General features: G+C 38.8%; 2 protein-coding genes across 2 annotated transcripts in view; both read right to left on the bottom strand.

The window, feature by feature from the left end:
* The window catches only part of poln (polymerase (DNA directed) nu), a 45,309-nt gene extending 41,802 nt beyond the window's left edge, over window positions 1-3,507 (bottom strand). The window contains exons 1-6 of the mRNA XM_086166159.1: window positions 2,881-3,507; window positions 2,269-2,438; window positions 2,000-2,112; window positions 1,504-1,640; window positions 1,111-1,179; window positions 944-1,004 (exon numbers count right to left, since the gene is read on the bottom strand). Coding sequence (XP_086022285.1) covers window positions 944-1,004; window positions 1,111-1,179; window positions 1,504-1,640; window positions 2,000-2,112; window positions 2,269-2,438; window positions 2,881-3,507 — 1,177 coding nt within the window. The remainder of the gene's footprint in view (window positions 1-943; window positions 1,005-1,110; window positions 1,180-1,503; window positions 1,641-1,999; window positions 2,113-2,268; window positions 2,439-2,880) is intronic.
* A 5,719-nt stretch (window positions 3,508-9,226) lies between these two features.
* Window positions 9,227-14,954, bottom strand: haus3 (HAUS augmin-like complex, subunit 3). Its single transcript, XM_086166251.1, has 6 exons — window positions 14,898-14,954; window positions 12,657-13,713; window positions 12,298-12,507; window positions 11,805-12,037; window positions 11,074-11,359; window positions 9,227-10,272 (listed from the first exon to the last, which is right to left on the bottom strand). Exons 2-6 carry the CDS (start codon window positions 13,674-13,676, stop codon window positions 10,042-10,044), a joined length of 1,980 nt encoding a protein of 659 aa, XP_086022377.1. The 5' UTR covers window positions 13,677-13,713; window positions 14,898-14,954; the 3' UTR covers window positions 9,227-10,041.
* Between the last annotated feature and the right edge of the window lie 14 nt (window positions 14,955-14,968).

Here is a 14,968-nt window from a genome sequence, read left to right as displayed (position 1 = left end):
TCAACCATGAATGACACCTAAACCTGAAAGTGACGACAAAAGTGGTGTGTCTCGCTCAGCTATGGTCTTCACTCAGACGTGCTACTCTTGACAGTCTGTCAGTGATAATAACTTTACACCAAAGACAGCTTGAATTTCAATAGCTTATATTTCATAAAATGGCAACTTTTATTCCAATCTTCCTTCGTCTCATGTCTTGTTTTTGCTTAACTCACAGCTATCTCACCACTATTGTGTGACAGGGGTTTCTCTTTTTATAATTTGCAGATTTCTTTATTGAAGTTCTACATTTTATTTGTGTGATGTATAATTTTATTTGTCCCTTCCAGTAACATCTGTAGATGCAAAGGCAGGAATGTTACCCATGACTGTGGTCATTCTGTATTCTGCTTGAAATTTATATGGCTCAAATTATCACATTATCACCTTAAAGCTCTTAAACACATAAACCTTCACTTTAAGATGCCAATGAGTCAGGTTTTTGGTTCACAGTGAAAACTGGATAATTTCCTTATTTCCTGTGGAGAAAATTGCATGCGCATTAATAGGGGTGGGCACTCTAGATTCCCACTCTGGTTATTGATGTAAAAACATTGTTTGTAGGGTGAAAATAACAAAAATGTCAGATCGAACCAATGCTTTGGTTTTGGGGGCATTGAACAGTTTTTTTTAAGTAAACAAAGATTTGTTTTGTAGTCACAGGTCAAATATATCCACCAAAGCAATGAGATTTGAGCATAACGCAAACAATTATGTTGCATAGCACTGCTCAAATTTAAAAGAAAAGAAAAAAAACTTTACCATGTTTATAAAAAATCTTTTAAATGCATGACAATAGACTCATTCATAACAAATAATAATCAGAATAAAGAATAAAGCACATGTTAAATCTAAAAAAACATGACAAAAAAAACTAATGTTAATGAGGGAAAAAATGTGGCACCTGCAAGAACAGGTATCATGTTCAACTCCACATTTGAGTAAAGCTCCCACAGACATTGGTTCTGGACACATAAATATAGATATGAAGACAGGAAATGTTATATCAAATGTTTGTTCTCACACATGTATCACTCATAGACGTGTGTGTGCATGCGTGCATCTGCTTACCTGCAGCTTAGAACAAAGCTCGAAATTCAGTTGATACAGTAAATAAAGACCTGAGATAACTTGATGAACCTGTAGAAGGAAAGCAATTAAACAATGATGTGGGCTGCGGGTGAAATAATCGGGATTTACTCTATCTTTGTGTTCCAGGGATAATCTGCTACTTAGATTGGGGATCTAATGGCTCAATGAGTTTTCTATTAATTTAAACACTGAATTTCTAAATATGAACCCTAGCCTGTAACTGCTAACTAGGATAGTTGGTAAGACATTGCTTTAGGTCAATTACATAACTATCTGTGAGGATAACAAAACCATTCCAGAGCGACCTCAAATGTTAGCTCTTACAAAAGAGACAAAAATAGGATAATATTGCTGGGATCATTTTAAGCTGACCTTCTTGGTACCAGGGGCAGGTGTACTACAAGTGGTTTGGAGGTGTTTATTAAGGAGATCCTGCAAGATGGAGGAGGGGTCTGCAGGATTGAGTAGCCACCCTGCTACCTGTGGGTCCTGGATTTGAAAGCCTGCCACTTGACATAGAGGAAAACAGCATAAATTACAAAGAAAGCACATTCCTCTATTCCTAAGTTGATTAAAGGGTTCTGTGAATGACATAATTGCTGCTGTTTGACTCCATTTTAAGTAATTACACAAGATTATTCAAGCTGATCAGGCTTCACCATTCTGAAAATATTCTACTAGTCCAGTTTTGATCTACTGTGACAGACATGTCCAAATACAAATATGTTCCAGTCCATGGAACAACTGATGGATTCATTTGCAAAATTTCATTTGAGCAAAGGGTAAAGAGTTGCCTTATCTTGACTGATACTGATTAGGAATTTAGATTATGAGGGTTTTTGTGTGAATTTGTGTATGTGTGGTATGCCTTGTCTCCATTTTAGGTCTTCTCTGAAAAACTGCAACATTGTACACAGAAAATCCTTCGCTTTGAAGCAGATCACCAGTTTAGATCTCGATATCACTTGTAACAGAACATCTCTATGGGACAAAGAACAAAAATCTGAGCACATCTGTTTAAAATTAAGGAATCCAAACATCTACAAAAAGACACATTAGTGCAGTGTAGATTCAAACACTTGCATTTATTTTCCCTTGTTATCATACTAACAACACATCAAAACAACTCATACAGACCTGGTTAAGAGTTCGAGTGTCTGTTGTGTGTGTTCCTTGGCACTTGTAGGTGTATACTCTAGTTTAAGATAGACCAGACTGTCATTTGGCCTGAGTGAACTCTCTGGTACGCTGCAGTCCACATCATGTTTTAACAGGACAAAGAGGCCACATGGTGGTGGAGTAAGCTTCTATATGAACGATTAGAGACAACAATTCCCATTGATTTCACTGTGTGGGGTAGATGTAAGTCATGAGGTGCCAACTACATGTCTTATTTACTTGACAGATAAATAGATAGGATGCATTTTTTTTTTGTTGGTGGTAGAAGAACAGATTTCAACATATAATTTACTTATACCTCCTTTTTTTCAAATTTATCTTTGGTTAACATGAACATTGAATTATGAGGAAACCAAACTGATAATAAGCAGCAAAGAGAGCGGTTTCATCTAATGCCCATTGCTCATTATCAATCCAATCAAAACCGAGGAACAGATATACATTGCATTTTTAAGGTTAAAAAATACAGTTTAGTTTTCCTCATTTCATCAAGGGCAAACAAGTAATGTGTATGTTTATGTTTACAAGAATGAATAAAAAGACTAGCAAGTTTGTCTGCAACATTCTTACCTGTTCTGGGTCTAGCTGAGTGGTGCCATCCCTGTATACCAAAGTAAGTAATAGTGCACTGGCCTGCCCAGCCTTCTCAAGGATTTGGATTTTGTCTTCTTCGTTAAGCTTCCAAAAATCTTTGACCCTAGGGTCAGAGGTCAGGCCTGTCAGCCAGCCAGATTTAGAAGGAAGCCCACAAACATTAGCCTTGCCGTGGCATGTTTTTGCCCCATTTGAGGCCTGATGAGATACACATTTAGCATCCTTTTCCTCCAACTGTTTACAGGTCACAGTACGTGTGGTTTGTTTGGAATTATTTCTATTTGATTCATGACCCTTTTCCTCCAGCTCACTCTGTCTTTGATGGGTTGGCTGCACAGGACACAGAACAGAATTCACCTCTGACACTACACCAGTTTTATATGAGCAACTGGCATGAGTTTGAAGTTTTGAATCCAGGAAGGACTGTTGAGGGATCCAGGAATTTGCCATGACTTTTTTCCCATCTGCTGGTTCCTCCTCCTGCAAAGAACAAGTTGGCTCCCCTTTTGGTTGATACCCAGTTCGGGAGATTTTTGCAGGAGGGGTAGCAATTTTGGACAGAAGAGTCTCACTCTTCCTCTTCATCAGAAAGGCAGAGGTCATGTTGGGCTGATTTGGAACGGTCAGGCACGCAGAGTGACTGCTGTGTCGTTGTCCTCTCGGTGGCCTTATTGCAGTCGAGTCCTGAACTGAAAAGATTTGTCCAGTGGCACATGAGCTTGTTTGGGCCCGTACAATGCTTGAGCTGCTCCCCCTGGTGCTACCATCGGCAGTCTACATAATCAGGGTGTAGTCAGATGGGAACATGGTCACAAAGATGTAAAAATAGATGTTGACACAGACATTCCAAATTTGAAAATATACTCTGTCTGGATTGACTATAAAATGTAGAAAAATCAATAAATGGCTGCCAAATCAGTTTAAAAAAGCAAGTGCACTGGAGTCAATTACTCTGCCTACACAGTTTCAAACAGAGTGCAAGACTGTTATTATTTTCAACCCAGTTGTGCAATACAGAATTTATGTAAGAATTATAACTGGATGCAGAAGCCAGTTCATCTTTTTATGAAAGAATGATATAAAATATTTATTGCCACTCAGTTGGATGGGAAAAAAAACCTGGTATTGTTGAAACTAAGTATTCAATATCAATTTAGTATTCAATGTAATCATATGACTTACTATGTGTGTAGGCTTTAATGTAGTACTCATCTGTTTAACTTCATGTAGTTCATATGGAAAAGGTGTAAAGGCTAAATAAAAATTTCAAAAATAAAGATGCAGGCTCTTGAAACATGAAGTCAATGATACAGTATACAAGACAAAAACTGGGGTAGACAAAGATGGATTGAAATGTGAGATTCATTTCCCCAAAGTACACCTTTACCTCCCTGTAACCTTCACTGCATCTTAAAAATATCTCAATTATTCATACTAGGAACACCGATCTCCAAAGTCTCTTGCATTTCAGTATCTGCTGTTGATTTCTTTAAAATCCAAGTAAAGAGAATTGAAGTTTGGTATTCTACTGCTTTTCAAAGGCCATGTGAGTTGATGAATACATGATTTTGTCAGGCTTTTAGTTGTTGGCTCAGTCAGTAGGAATTCCTGTGATTCAGCCCCCTTGGGGAGAATGGGCTTCATTTTCCTGTAAACACAACTTGTTTTCCTGCTGACAGTCACAAACACCCTTGAGGTATTGTGATTCTAGATATAGACAGAAAATGAAGGCAGGCCAGAGCCTCTTGCTTTTGTAATGACCGCAGTGTGTCCATTGCTGATCGTAGCAATAAATTGAAGCCCGGCACCTTTCCTCAGGCTTCCTTTGTCCACCTACAGCATCTTTCACTTTCCCCATTTTCTTCGACTACAGGACTCTAACCCTCTGTCTATTCATCTATCTATCTCACTTTCTTTTGAAGAGATGTGATCATTTGATGTCCCCTGTCAATATGTATTGTAAACTATTTTGTCAGGCCTTTGTGTTTTGCGTTTCAGCGGGGAGATTACACTTATCATGAAGCTGCAGTGCTGTAGAAAGCACCGTGTTTCACATGGGCGACGATGATTTCTGTGCGCATTTTGTAAAATGGAAGCCTAACAAATCAGGAGGATCTGTGAGCCTTTGTGCTGCACATGTTTTTGCTTTTGCATCTGAGAAATATAAACTTGGAGTGTGACCTCTTAAAAAGTTAAAATGCAAAATGATTGTTCTGATGCAAACACTTTAAAGTTGTCATTAGATTCAACTAAATTTGCTCTGTTTCAAGTATAACCTTGTGAACCTGTTCCATAGATACTCACTTTAATGCTGTAAGGGTGAGGGTTACCAAGGGGAGAGTTAACTTCAACCCCTGAACTTCCCTTTCCCCAACAATCCCTGGATGATGAAGGATTTTGACAATTTATGCTGCTTGGAAATTCTAGAAGACAAGAGGTGAGAGAGGATTTCTATCGGATCATCACTTTTCAGCCACACCCTGAATCAATGAACTCACTCTGTTGTGTAAGCTTTTGACTAGTATGCAGCATGTGAAAACACAAGGTCAGCCAACAATAAATCCCAGCAAGGTTCCAACTGAAAATTTTCACATAAAACCTGTGCATTGTTTCTGTCTACAGATACGTGTCTGTGTGTATGAGTGAGTTGACTCAGCACTGCCTAAGCTGCTGAGACTCAAACTTGCATCCTGCAGCTGCAATGTGAGCAAGCAAACCACACCATTGCTTGTCATTGCTAAGCCAATTCAGCACAGTCATTGTTGCTCCGATATTAAGAGAGGGGAGAAACAAAGGTGGCTGAAAACCATGACCAACATATTCATGAAACTGGAAATGTGTTGTAAATTTCATAAGCTGGCATATGACCCAAAATTTTCTTATTGCATGCATGTTCACAAATTCTGAATTTTGACCATCATGTTCAAACTTAGTTGTATATTTTGAAAGTAGGTTAACATCTAGATGACAGCAAGACTCAAGTGTTTCCAGTCAGTCTAAAACCATAATACAAATGGACAGCCTGGACTTTGACCAGATACATTTTGTAATAATTTGACTGATTTGATAAATCAATGCTGCATAAATACATTTTTGGATTGACTTTAAATGAACATCTTATTGGCCATCTAATCATTTTAAGTGCTCTGAGACCACTTGGCTCCAGCTCTAGGTGAGCCCACACAATGTGTTGAAAAATACTCTTGGTCCCTCTAGTGGTTAATAATGCACATTGTTGACAGAAAGCACAGGGTTAGGCATAAAACATTATGCAGTTTTACTCAATTCACACAAAAAACTTCAACACCGACAATGAATTAATAGATAGTAATCATTGTATCTCGTAATGACCTCCTAATAATAAATGGACAAGTACCAACCTGTTGATTTTATCTTATCCCCGTCCACAGCACTCATTACGATGGCATCAATGTCATTTCCATGCTCTACTGGCTCCGTATCTCTTCCAAGTCTCTCACTGTTCTCTTGATAATCTGCATCTCTTAGTTGCACATTAAAAAAGTGTTGAACCTCAATCACAGCCTCATCTCCAGAGTTCTTTGTTTCAACCTCTAGTCTCGGCTTCCTCCAATCTACATTTGTCTTTACAGACTCCGGCAGATCAGCAGCAGTTATGTCAGTCTGCACTTTAATGCTGGAATCAGAGCATCCTGCGGATTCAAGTGTGGAGTTCTTTACCTCTGCCTCTGTCACAGTCTGACCCCAGATTTGTGGGTTTTCAGCTTGGCAGGGGTTGATCATTGAGTTTCTACTCTGTGAAGGCATTGCAACACTTCTATAGATGCTATTTTCTATATTCTTAGTTTCAGATGCTAAGTTCACATTTCTGTCAATAAATGAATTGTCATAGCTTCCCATTGCACTGGTTGATCCTCTCACATTTGGGCATGCTGTATTCCTGTGTTCCACCGTATCCTGCTTTTCATTAACAGTGTCCAACATTTGCTGCTTCTCAGAATTTGTAATTTTGGAATCCGTGTTTATTTTTCCACCCTGCAGTCTAATTTTCCTCAATTCATGTGTCCCCCAGCCCATTGACCTACTTGGAGATAGTTGGTCCCTTTCAAGTTTAAGTGAGCCAGAGTGTGATTGTTGAAATATGCCGTCATTAGTGGCCGCATAATTCAGATTGACTAATGGTTGCTTTGTATTCGAGTGACTGGCTAAAGCTACATGGCCCTGGTCCTTAATTCCTTGGGTTTTCCTGTACTCCGTTACGTTTTCCTTGCCCTTATCTGCATCTATTTTACAGCAGTGAGAAATTGATTGCAAAACCAAATTGGAAATCTGGTTACTACAGCGGTCAGGGATTGGGAAGGTTAACTCTTCTGAATCCTTATCTTCTGGAATGTAGCTATGAGAATAAGAGGACACATAGTATTTATAACAACATACATCTAAAGAAGGTAAAGCAAAATTAACTGTCAATAGTTTCACTACCTGAAAGTATTACATTAAAAGAGAAACTTGTTTATGCAGAACAAGTGACAAAAAAATAAATAAAAAAATAAAAAATAAAAAATATTGCATTTTCTACATACATTCTTTGTGGGCAAGCTGGATGTCCAGTGAATTGCTTTGGTATTTGGAGGGGCTGGCTTTCCATATTTATGTGGGATGTATATACAGGTGTCTCAGAAATCTCTCGCTCAGTGAATGATGAAGGCTGGTGAACTAAGGGTTCAGAGTATCCTTGTGGAGTACACGTCTGTGATGGCTGACTACTGACTTCAGTCTGAAATGTCTCCCATTGAAAAGCTGCATCCCAGGAGGACACAGCCCAGCTGGAGACCTGGGCTGACAGGGAGTAGTCACCTGTCTGCACATGTTGATAGCAGGCAGTAACCTCAGGGCCCTGGATCTGATTTGAACTGAAACAACATGTTTGAGGTATGATCTAAACCAGAGAATGACAGGGGTGTCTCGATTTCATTTTGTTTTCATCTAACAAATTTGGTTCTTTCATGAGTAAATTAATGAACTTGTAACCATTTCGTAGCAAGCTAACCAAGTACTGAGTACAACTTAAAAAGCCCTGTAACAGCTTGCTGTTGAACTAAATCGACATATTAAATTGTTAGTTGGCAGTTGCTCTGATCTCTCTCTCTCTCTCGGCTAATATGGTGCAATCCATAACAGTAAGTGGAATAACCAGCCTGTTCTGAGGTATCATATGAGAGTAAGGACAGGATTATTCCTGTAAATCAGTTAAAGAACAAGTGGAAAAGAGATTAGTGGAAAGAGATAGGAAATGAAAGGCAATAGTTGATGGAGAATGAGTGATACAAAAATGCTTGCTCTGCATCCAGAAATCAGGATTTTAAGAATGAGAGGAAACTGAGCAAGAGCTAAAAAAAATATGCAATTCAACAGCTAAGATAAATACCATATGAGTGGTGGCGTTTCACTAAATGCAAATATTTTATGTAAAAGAACCAGAGCCCCACCGAGCTGTGTCATATTAAAATTGCTTTCCAAGTGATTTCCTTTTTTTGTATTGTATTTCGATAGCAGGAGTCAAAACTCAGCCTTCTGCTGCACTAAATGTAAAAAAAAACTGTTAAACCACTGAATGCATGGCTTGGGATGTATGAAGCTGAAGGTTTGGACAAAAAAGGCGAGTAATGTCATGTAAAAAAATATTTCACATCTGCACATTAGAAAAAAAAAAAAACTTAAATTGATCCCACATCACCGTCCATATCAATACAAATATAATCTGCCTACCTCATCTTCTCCTCCTGATCTGGGCTCCAAGTATTATGATTATGAGCCTCCCTTTGGTTGTCATAATACCTGCCCACTATCACAGTAGAGGAAAAAGGCAATCTAAGTCAATAGAAAGGATTCAACTTCATTTATCAAATAATAAATGTAAAGTCCTCACATAAGCAACATTATCATTATCATTGGTTAGTCTGGCTTTATCCTACATGGACAACCTGATGTGTCTGTCCTGTGGGCTCTTTTCAAAACTATGAAAAGCCAATAGCATGAGGTTAACATGCCCAATCAGGAGAAAGAAGGGTAACACAGAAATATTTGCTGAAAAAAACAAAACAAAAAAAAAACCTAATGAGGCAAAATGAGGTTGATCAGGTTAAGATTTGTCAAAAACCTTAAGAGTCAAGTCAAGTGAACTTGATAGCAGCATTTAAGTTAATAGATGAGTGAACCAGTGTGTCATATTTTATGGTTTATCTGTTGACTCCTGGGATACTTTTGTCAAGACTACAAGTTTGGTAGTAGCAGTGCAGAAGGGGGTGCCAGCAAATCACCAGTTGATTGGAAACACGAAAAGGGGGGGAAATACAAATAATTTTGTGATTCATCCCCTTCTCACCCTGAAAATGAGCCTGCTGCCACTGATATCTGGCATTCGATAGAACTGAGCGTTGTCATCTCTTAAACAACTGATCTTTACAAAGTACATCTACGCCTGACTCACTTTGACTAGAATTACTGGAATAGCAGTTGTGTTGGGTTGTATGTAGACTCTTGGATCGTAGAACAGCCAAGATCTTCTGGGCCGCCTCTGATAAAGGTCCAGAGTAAAGCCGGCAGCTAGACTCCATATCCTTCTTTTCAGAATTGCTTTAAACTCTTTTGCTCAATATCTGATGACTTTGTATTCCTCACTTTTGAATGACCTAAACAAGGATATGGGGAGTTACATCACATAGGACACTAATATCTTTAAAACAAATCCAGTATACTATGCTGTGACCTTTTAAAGAACGCACCTTCTATACTCACATTAGCTGAAGATAGACTTTATTTCTTTATTTATCTGATGACTGAAGAAATATTTTGAGTATCAGACTACAATACAAAACAATGAATTACAAAATTAATCCTAAATTTGACTTGAAATAAACACAAAAACATACAAATCGCCAGGTGAATTAGTTATTATATCAAACATTTTGGACAAGTTGGTTATTGTGACATTGAGTGCATTATGACGACACGAAATTACTTCCAAAATTTGAGAAGGCTTGAAAGGCAGAGTAATCAGAATGTATTTTTCTCCACTCTTATTCACTGATCCAAGCTGAAAGCCTTCTCATAGAGACTGAATGTTGGACGGCCACTCCTTATTCTATCTTGCAGAGTTCATGACTTCTGACCTCTCCTGGTGTTCATTTTACTCTCAAGATCTTCAACTACTTTCTGGAGGATCCTTTCATCCAAGTGAAAATAGATGTATAGCTCTCTCTCTCGTTTCAGAAGGGCATTGCGCTCCAACTGGGCACGCTTAGCTTTAACCTCCCTCATGATTTCTTGCATTACATGTTGCAAACTTTGCAGCTGAGACTCTGCTTCCACAAGCTTTGTTGACAGCTCCTGTGAAAAAAAAAAAGGATGATAAGGGGTAAATAAAAACAGCAAACAGTTTTAAATAGCAGTGCCATACTGTCTTTCAAATGACCCACTGTAATTATCGTAAAAATAGCACTCCCAGATGGCATTATCAAGTAAATAGCACAGAATACTATCACACAATATCAAGGGGTAACAGTGTATGCAAAACATGCGTCTTCTCAAAAATGTTTGTGACTGGATATATCTGGGTAACACTGTGAAATACTATTAATTCAAAGAGGTGCTCAATGCAGCAGTCTAGTGTTCAACCATTAAAATCCAGAGGAACCTTGTTGCCTTGGCAAAAATGGGAATGCTTTGCTAAAGAATTGAACATACATACAGTAAAATTGGCCATATAATTTTTTTTGGGACAAACAGAACTGAAAATATAATTTCATGCTATTTCACAAGTTTCAAAAGTGATGGAAGTTATCAGTTAAACAGTGAAATTTGAAGCATATTTTCAGATAAAAAATTCTCTAGATTGACAAATTCCATCATGGAGTGAGAGAAAATTAAAATGAATTGAACAGATTTAAAACTTTTCATACGGCAAAGAAGTTCCTCTTGAAAGCCAAGTACCATGCAGTGCCGTCACATTTAACACAAGAGTGCTTATGTGAAGAGTGATAGTTATGTGTGAAAGACATTAAACAGAATATATTGTGATACCACTTTCCAACTTCAACTGATATATTAAAAAACAACTCACATCAACTAATGCCTCTCAAGTGAGTTATGCTTGATTGAGATAACATGCATAAAAGGAAACACACCCACCTGTGCACTGGGACAGAGCCGCTCCTGATCAGTCAAGGCAGCTGTACATACCTTAGGACCTAAAACTAGCTGCTGGAACTCAGTATACATGGCTCTATGAAGTGCCTCACAGTCACTCTTAAGATGCGCTACTGTGTAATACTGCTCGCCAATAGCTCCAGCTAAAGCTTCCCGGGTCACCAAGAGGTTGTCTGTTAAGTTACGAGCAGCCTGGTCCAGGGCATCATATGTCCGAAAAGGCTCTGCTCTTCCTTGGTCTGCATCATAGTCAAGGATCTGAAGGAGTCTTGGAGACAAGTTGAATACAATTTGTACAATAGAATGCTCACTCCAGAGTTGTTACAACAGGATAACTTTGTTCTCTGCAATCACAATTTTTCTTCCGTTTCATAACAAAAGCTGTTGGTAGGAAGACTGATGTTGTAGTCAATTAGATTTGGTTCATAGTTTTTACATTGATTTTTTCAAGTGATCGCCAATGTTACAATTCATCCATGAGAATATAAATTGCTGTAACAAAACTACAACTATCCATCCATCAATCAATACATTCATGTAATGGTTCATGTAAAACAGTTTGATAAAAAAAATGAATATCAGCCATAGTTAAAGAGCTTACTTTAGGAGTGATCTAAGCATAGTAGTAAAGAATAGAATCAAGTTCTTTGGAGTAAAGTTGTTAATGGCAATAAGCTTTTTTTTTTCTTTGGTCTATTGTGCATATATAGTACCTGCTGAAGGCTTCATCCTTACAGCTGATAATAGGATTGGGTCTTGGGTTGATCGCTAAGTCAGGATGTGCCAGCATCTCAATCCTTTGGGATGCTGCTTCGCTTTCCTTTACTAGTCTGCTGTTTATTTCTCCCAGTTGTTTCAGGCATGTGGTCCATCTCCTTAACTCTATCTCTTGGGCCAGGAGGAGCAGGTCAAAGGATGACTTCTGACGTAGTAAGTAATCACGTACCTTAGTAGCAAAAAAAAAAAAAAAAAAAAAAGGGGGGGGGGGTTGACTTAGTGTTGATGTTTATTTCAATGCAGCCTTGTAGAACCAAAATAAAGAACTACTGCATGTCTTATCTAAATACCTGTACAGAACAATGTTTGATGAATACACAATGAATATTTGTCAAATCTGTCAGAGACTCTGGAAAAATATCTTCTGTCAACAAAAGGCTAAACTGATAAATATTTGCAAAAACAGTCAAAATAACACAACCAGCAAACCTGATCCTGTCTGGATGTATAGAAATCCTGGCGAACCAGTTGAAGAGCCAGATCTCCCTTCACCACAGGCACATTGAGTAGCCTGGCTGACTCCCGCAGTACAGTAGGTACTGGTCCATGGAGCAGAGCCTGCAGCTCGGCCTCCACTGCTTGAAGCTCCTTCCTTGATGCGATGTTACGCATATGAAGTGAAGACGAAGTAGAGATGCTCTGGCAGGGTGAAGGAATAGATGAACAGAGGTTACTAGGTAAGGTGAGATAAATGGAAGATTCTCAAACTATTGCTTGAAATAAGGAAGCGGTACATTCAAATTACAAACACCTTTTTAATAGTCTCAAAGCATGTGTTTCATCTTTACCTTTGTGTGAGAAGATTTCTGCAAGAGCCAGTTCAGTCCAGCCTTGACACTCTTTTCCTCTGTGGTAGCTTGCATGAGCTGGTGCTGCACCACAATGTGAGACCACTGAAGTCGAGCCATCTCTGTTCTCTGTTGTTCCACAGCACACTCCGCCCTATCTCCAGCAGCTTTCACGTTCTCATCTTCCTCTTCAATTTCACAAGAGCTGAGGTCCAAGACCTGAAATCGCTCAGAGCAGGAAGTCTCAACTATATCTGATATACCTTGGAAGAAAATCTTCTGAGTGAAGGCAGATAGTGTTTTGGTGTTGACTTCCTCCTGGTGAAGATAAGGGTCCAAAGACAGCTGAGAGAGAAGAATAGTGGCCTTTTTGCTGACCGAGAGGTTTGACAGGGCTGAAGACTCTCCTTTTGTTTTGAGCTCGGCTTCCGTTTGAAATGGGAGATATGAAGCAAGCTTGCTGATCTCATTTGTAAGTGTTTGTAGAAGTGCATTGGTATCAGCATTTTCAGCTCCAAGAGAAGCGTTGGCATCCTTTAACATAGATGCAGCGGTCTCAAGTTCTGCAGAAAGCCGTAGATCAACATCCGCACGAGAAGTGGCCAAAACCTGCAACTTGTTATAACGCTGTTGCTTCAGCTCTTTCTCTTTGCGCAGTGCACGGAGCTCTGCCTCTAAATCTTCTGTGGTCACAACCTCATCTGCAGCAAACATGGAAGATGAAGAGGATCCTAGGTTTTTAGTCCAGTTCCCATCTGATGGACCAATTGTTTTGAGGACATCGCCCAGAGCTGCTTCGTCCAAAATTGGTTTGCCAGATATTTGTAGCTCCTTAAAAGCACGTGCCTCCTCTGTGGTCAGAACATTGTTCCGGTTGAGAGTCCGACAGACAAAGCGCAAGAAGTGAAGGTTTTCTGGAGCACAGTCAAAGAGCCAGTCAAACTTGGAGGCCTTCAATGATGATGCATCAGGATAACCTAAACGGCCCATGGCCTCCACAAACTGACCACCGTCAAGCATGGTGGTATAGCAACCACTACCCCAATCTGTTACTGTGCTACTCAGTCACACAGCAGAACAAAATGGGCAGAGGAAGATTAGTTGTGGGCAAAAACAGAACAAGAAGTTATCACAAGGCAGAACTGTGAGGACGAGGAATGTAGCATTCTTAGTCTTTGTTTAAGCCCGACACATTATTTCTTTACTTTAGGTTTAAAGTAAACACACCCCTGTCAACATGTCAACACTTTGTTATATTTTACACTTGGACATAATTTTGTAAAAGCAAAGGCTAATATCATCATAACTCCACAATTGAAATTCTCTCTACACTGATGACATAAAATTTAAATTAAGAATGCAAAAGGCAAACAGAAATGGACAGGTATGCTGTGCATTACTCAACACAGTCCCCCTGAAACACACGTACAAACTATATCCATTATGTTACAGAGGCTAATTTATTATGAAATACATATTGCATTACTCAACACAGTCCCCCTGAAACACACGTACAAACTATATCCATTATGTTACAGAGGCTAATTTATTATGAAATACATATGTGCGGAGGAAAAATATTGAAAAGTTGTTTCAATGTTGTGTATTTTTACATCACCTTTCTGCTCCCCGTGAAGTTTGTTATTTTCCAACAAGCTATGCTTTTGTACCCTGTGAGAATTTGTAAGTTAACCATTTCTAAATATTACAGACATGTTACTGAATATTTAAAATTTGAACAAGGCTTTACTGAACACATAGGTAATTCAAAGGACAATTCAAAGGAAAATACGGGTGTTTTTCTTCACCGCCTACCGCGCTCGTCACCAAAATTCTGGAAGTCACGGTCAGTATAATACGTTATAGACCAAGTTTAAATCGAATCGGCCTCGAATCGTATAAACATGTGTTTACATGCGTCAGTATGTAGTCGTTACAAATATTTTTTCTTTGGACATACGAAAGTGGCAGGCAAGGTAAAAAGTTAACTAATTGTATATTCTATTTATTTCGCATTCTGGTTAAAGTAGGAGATACGTTAGCTTGGGTAGACCTGCCAGCACAACACAGCCAGGATTTGCTGTATTCAAGCTAGAGGTAATACTTATTAGATGTTAAACTTGCCGACGAGATTTTCAAAACTGTGGTCTGATAATACCTGTCACTTGAGTCTGAAAACAACGGTTAACTTCGTCATCACACTAAGATAATTAAAACTGACTTAAAAGCTTTCGTACTCACAATTTTGTTTCACAACGCCGTTGGACTAGCAGTGCGTCAAAACAACTTAGCTTCGCGCCCAACTACAAAAA

This window comes from Fistularia commersonii, chromosome 19 (assembly GCF_037954325.1).
Source record: "Fistularia commersonii isolate RoL2024-O1a breed Wild chromosome 19, RoL_Fcom_v1.0, whole genome shotgun sequence".
In the NCBI taxonomy this organism is placed as follows: Eukaryota; Metazoa; Chordata; class Actinopteri; order Syngnathiformes; family Fistulariidae; genus Fistularia; species Fistularia commersonii.
Note: the sequence above shows the minus strand (reverse complement) of the source record. Positions and strands in the feature narration are given on the sequence as shown.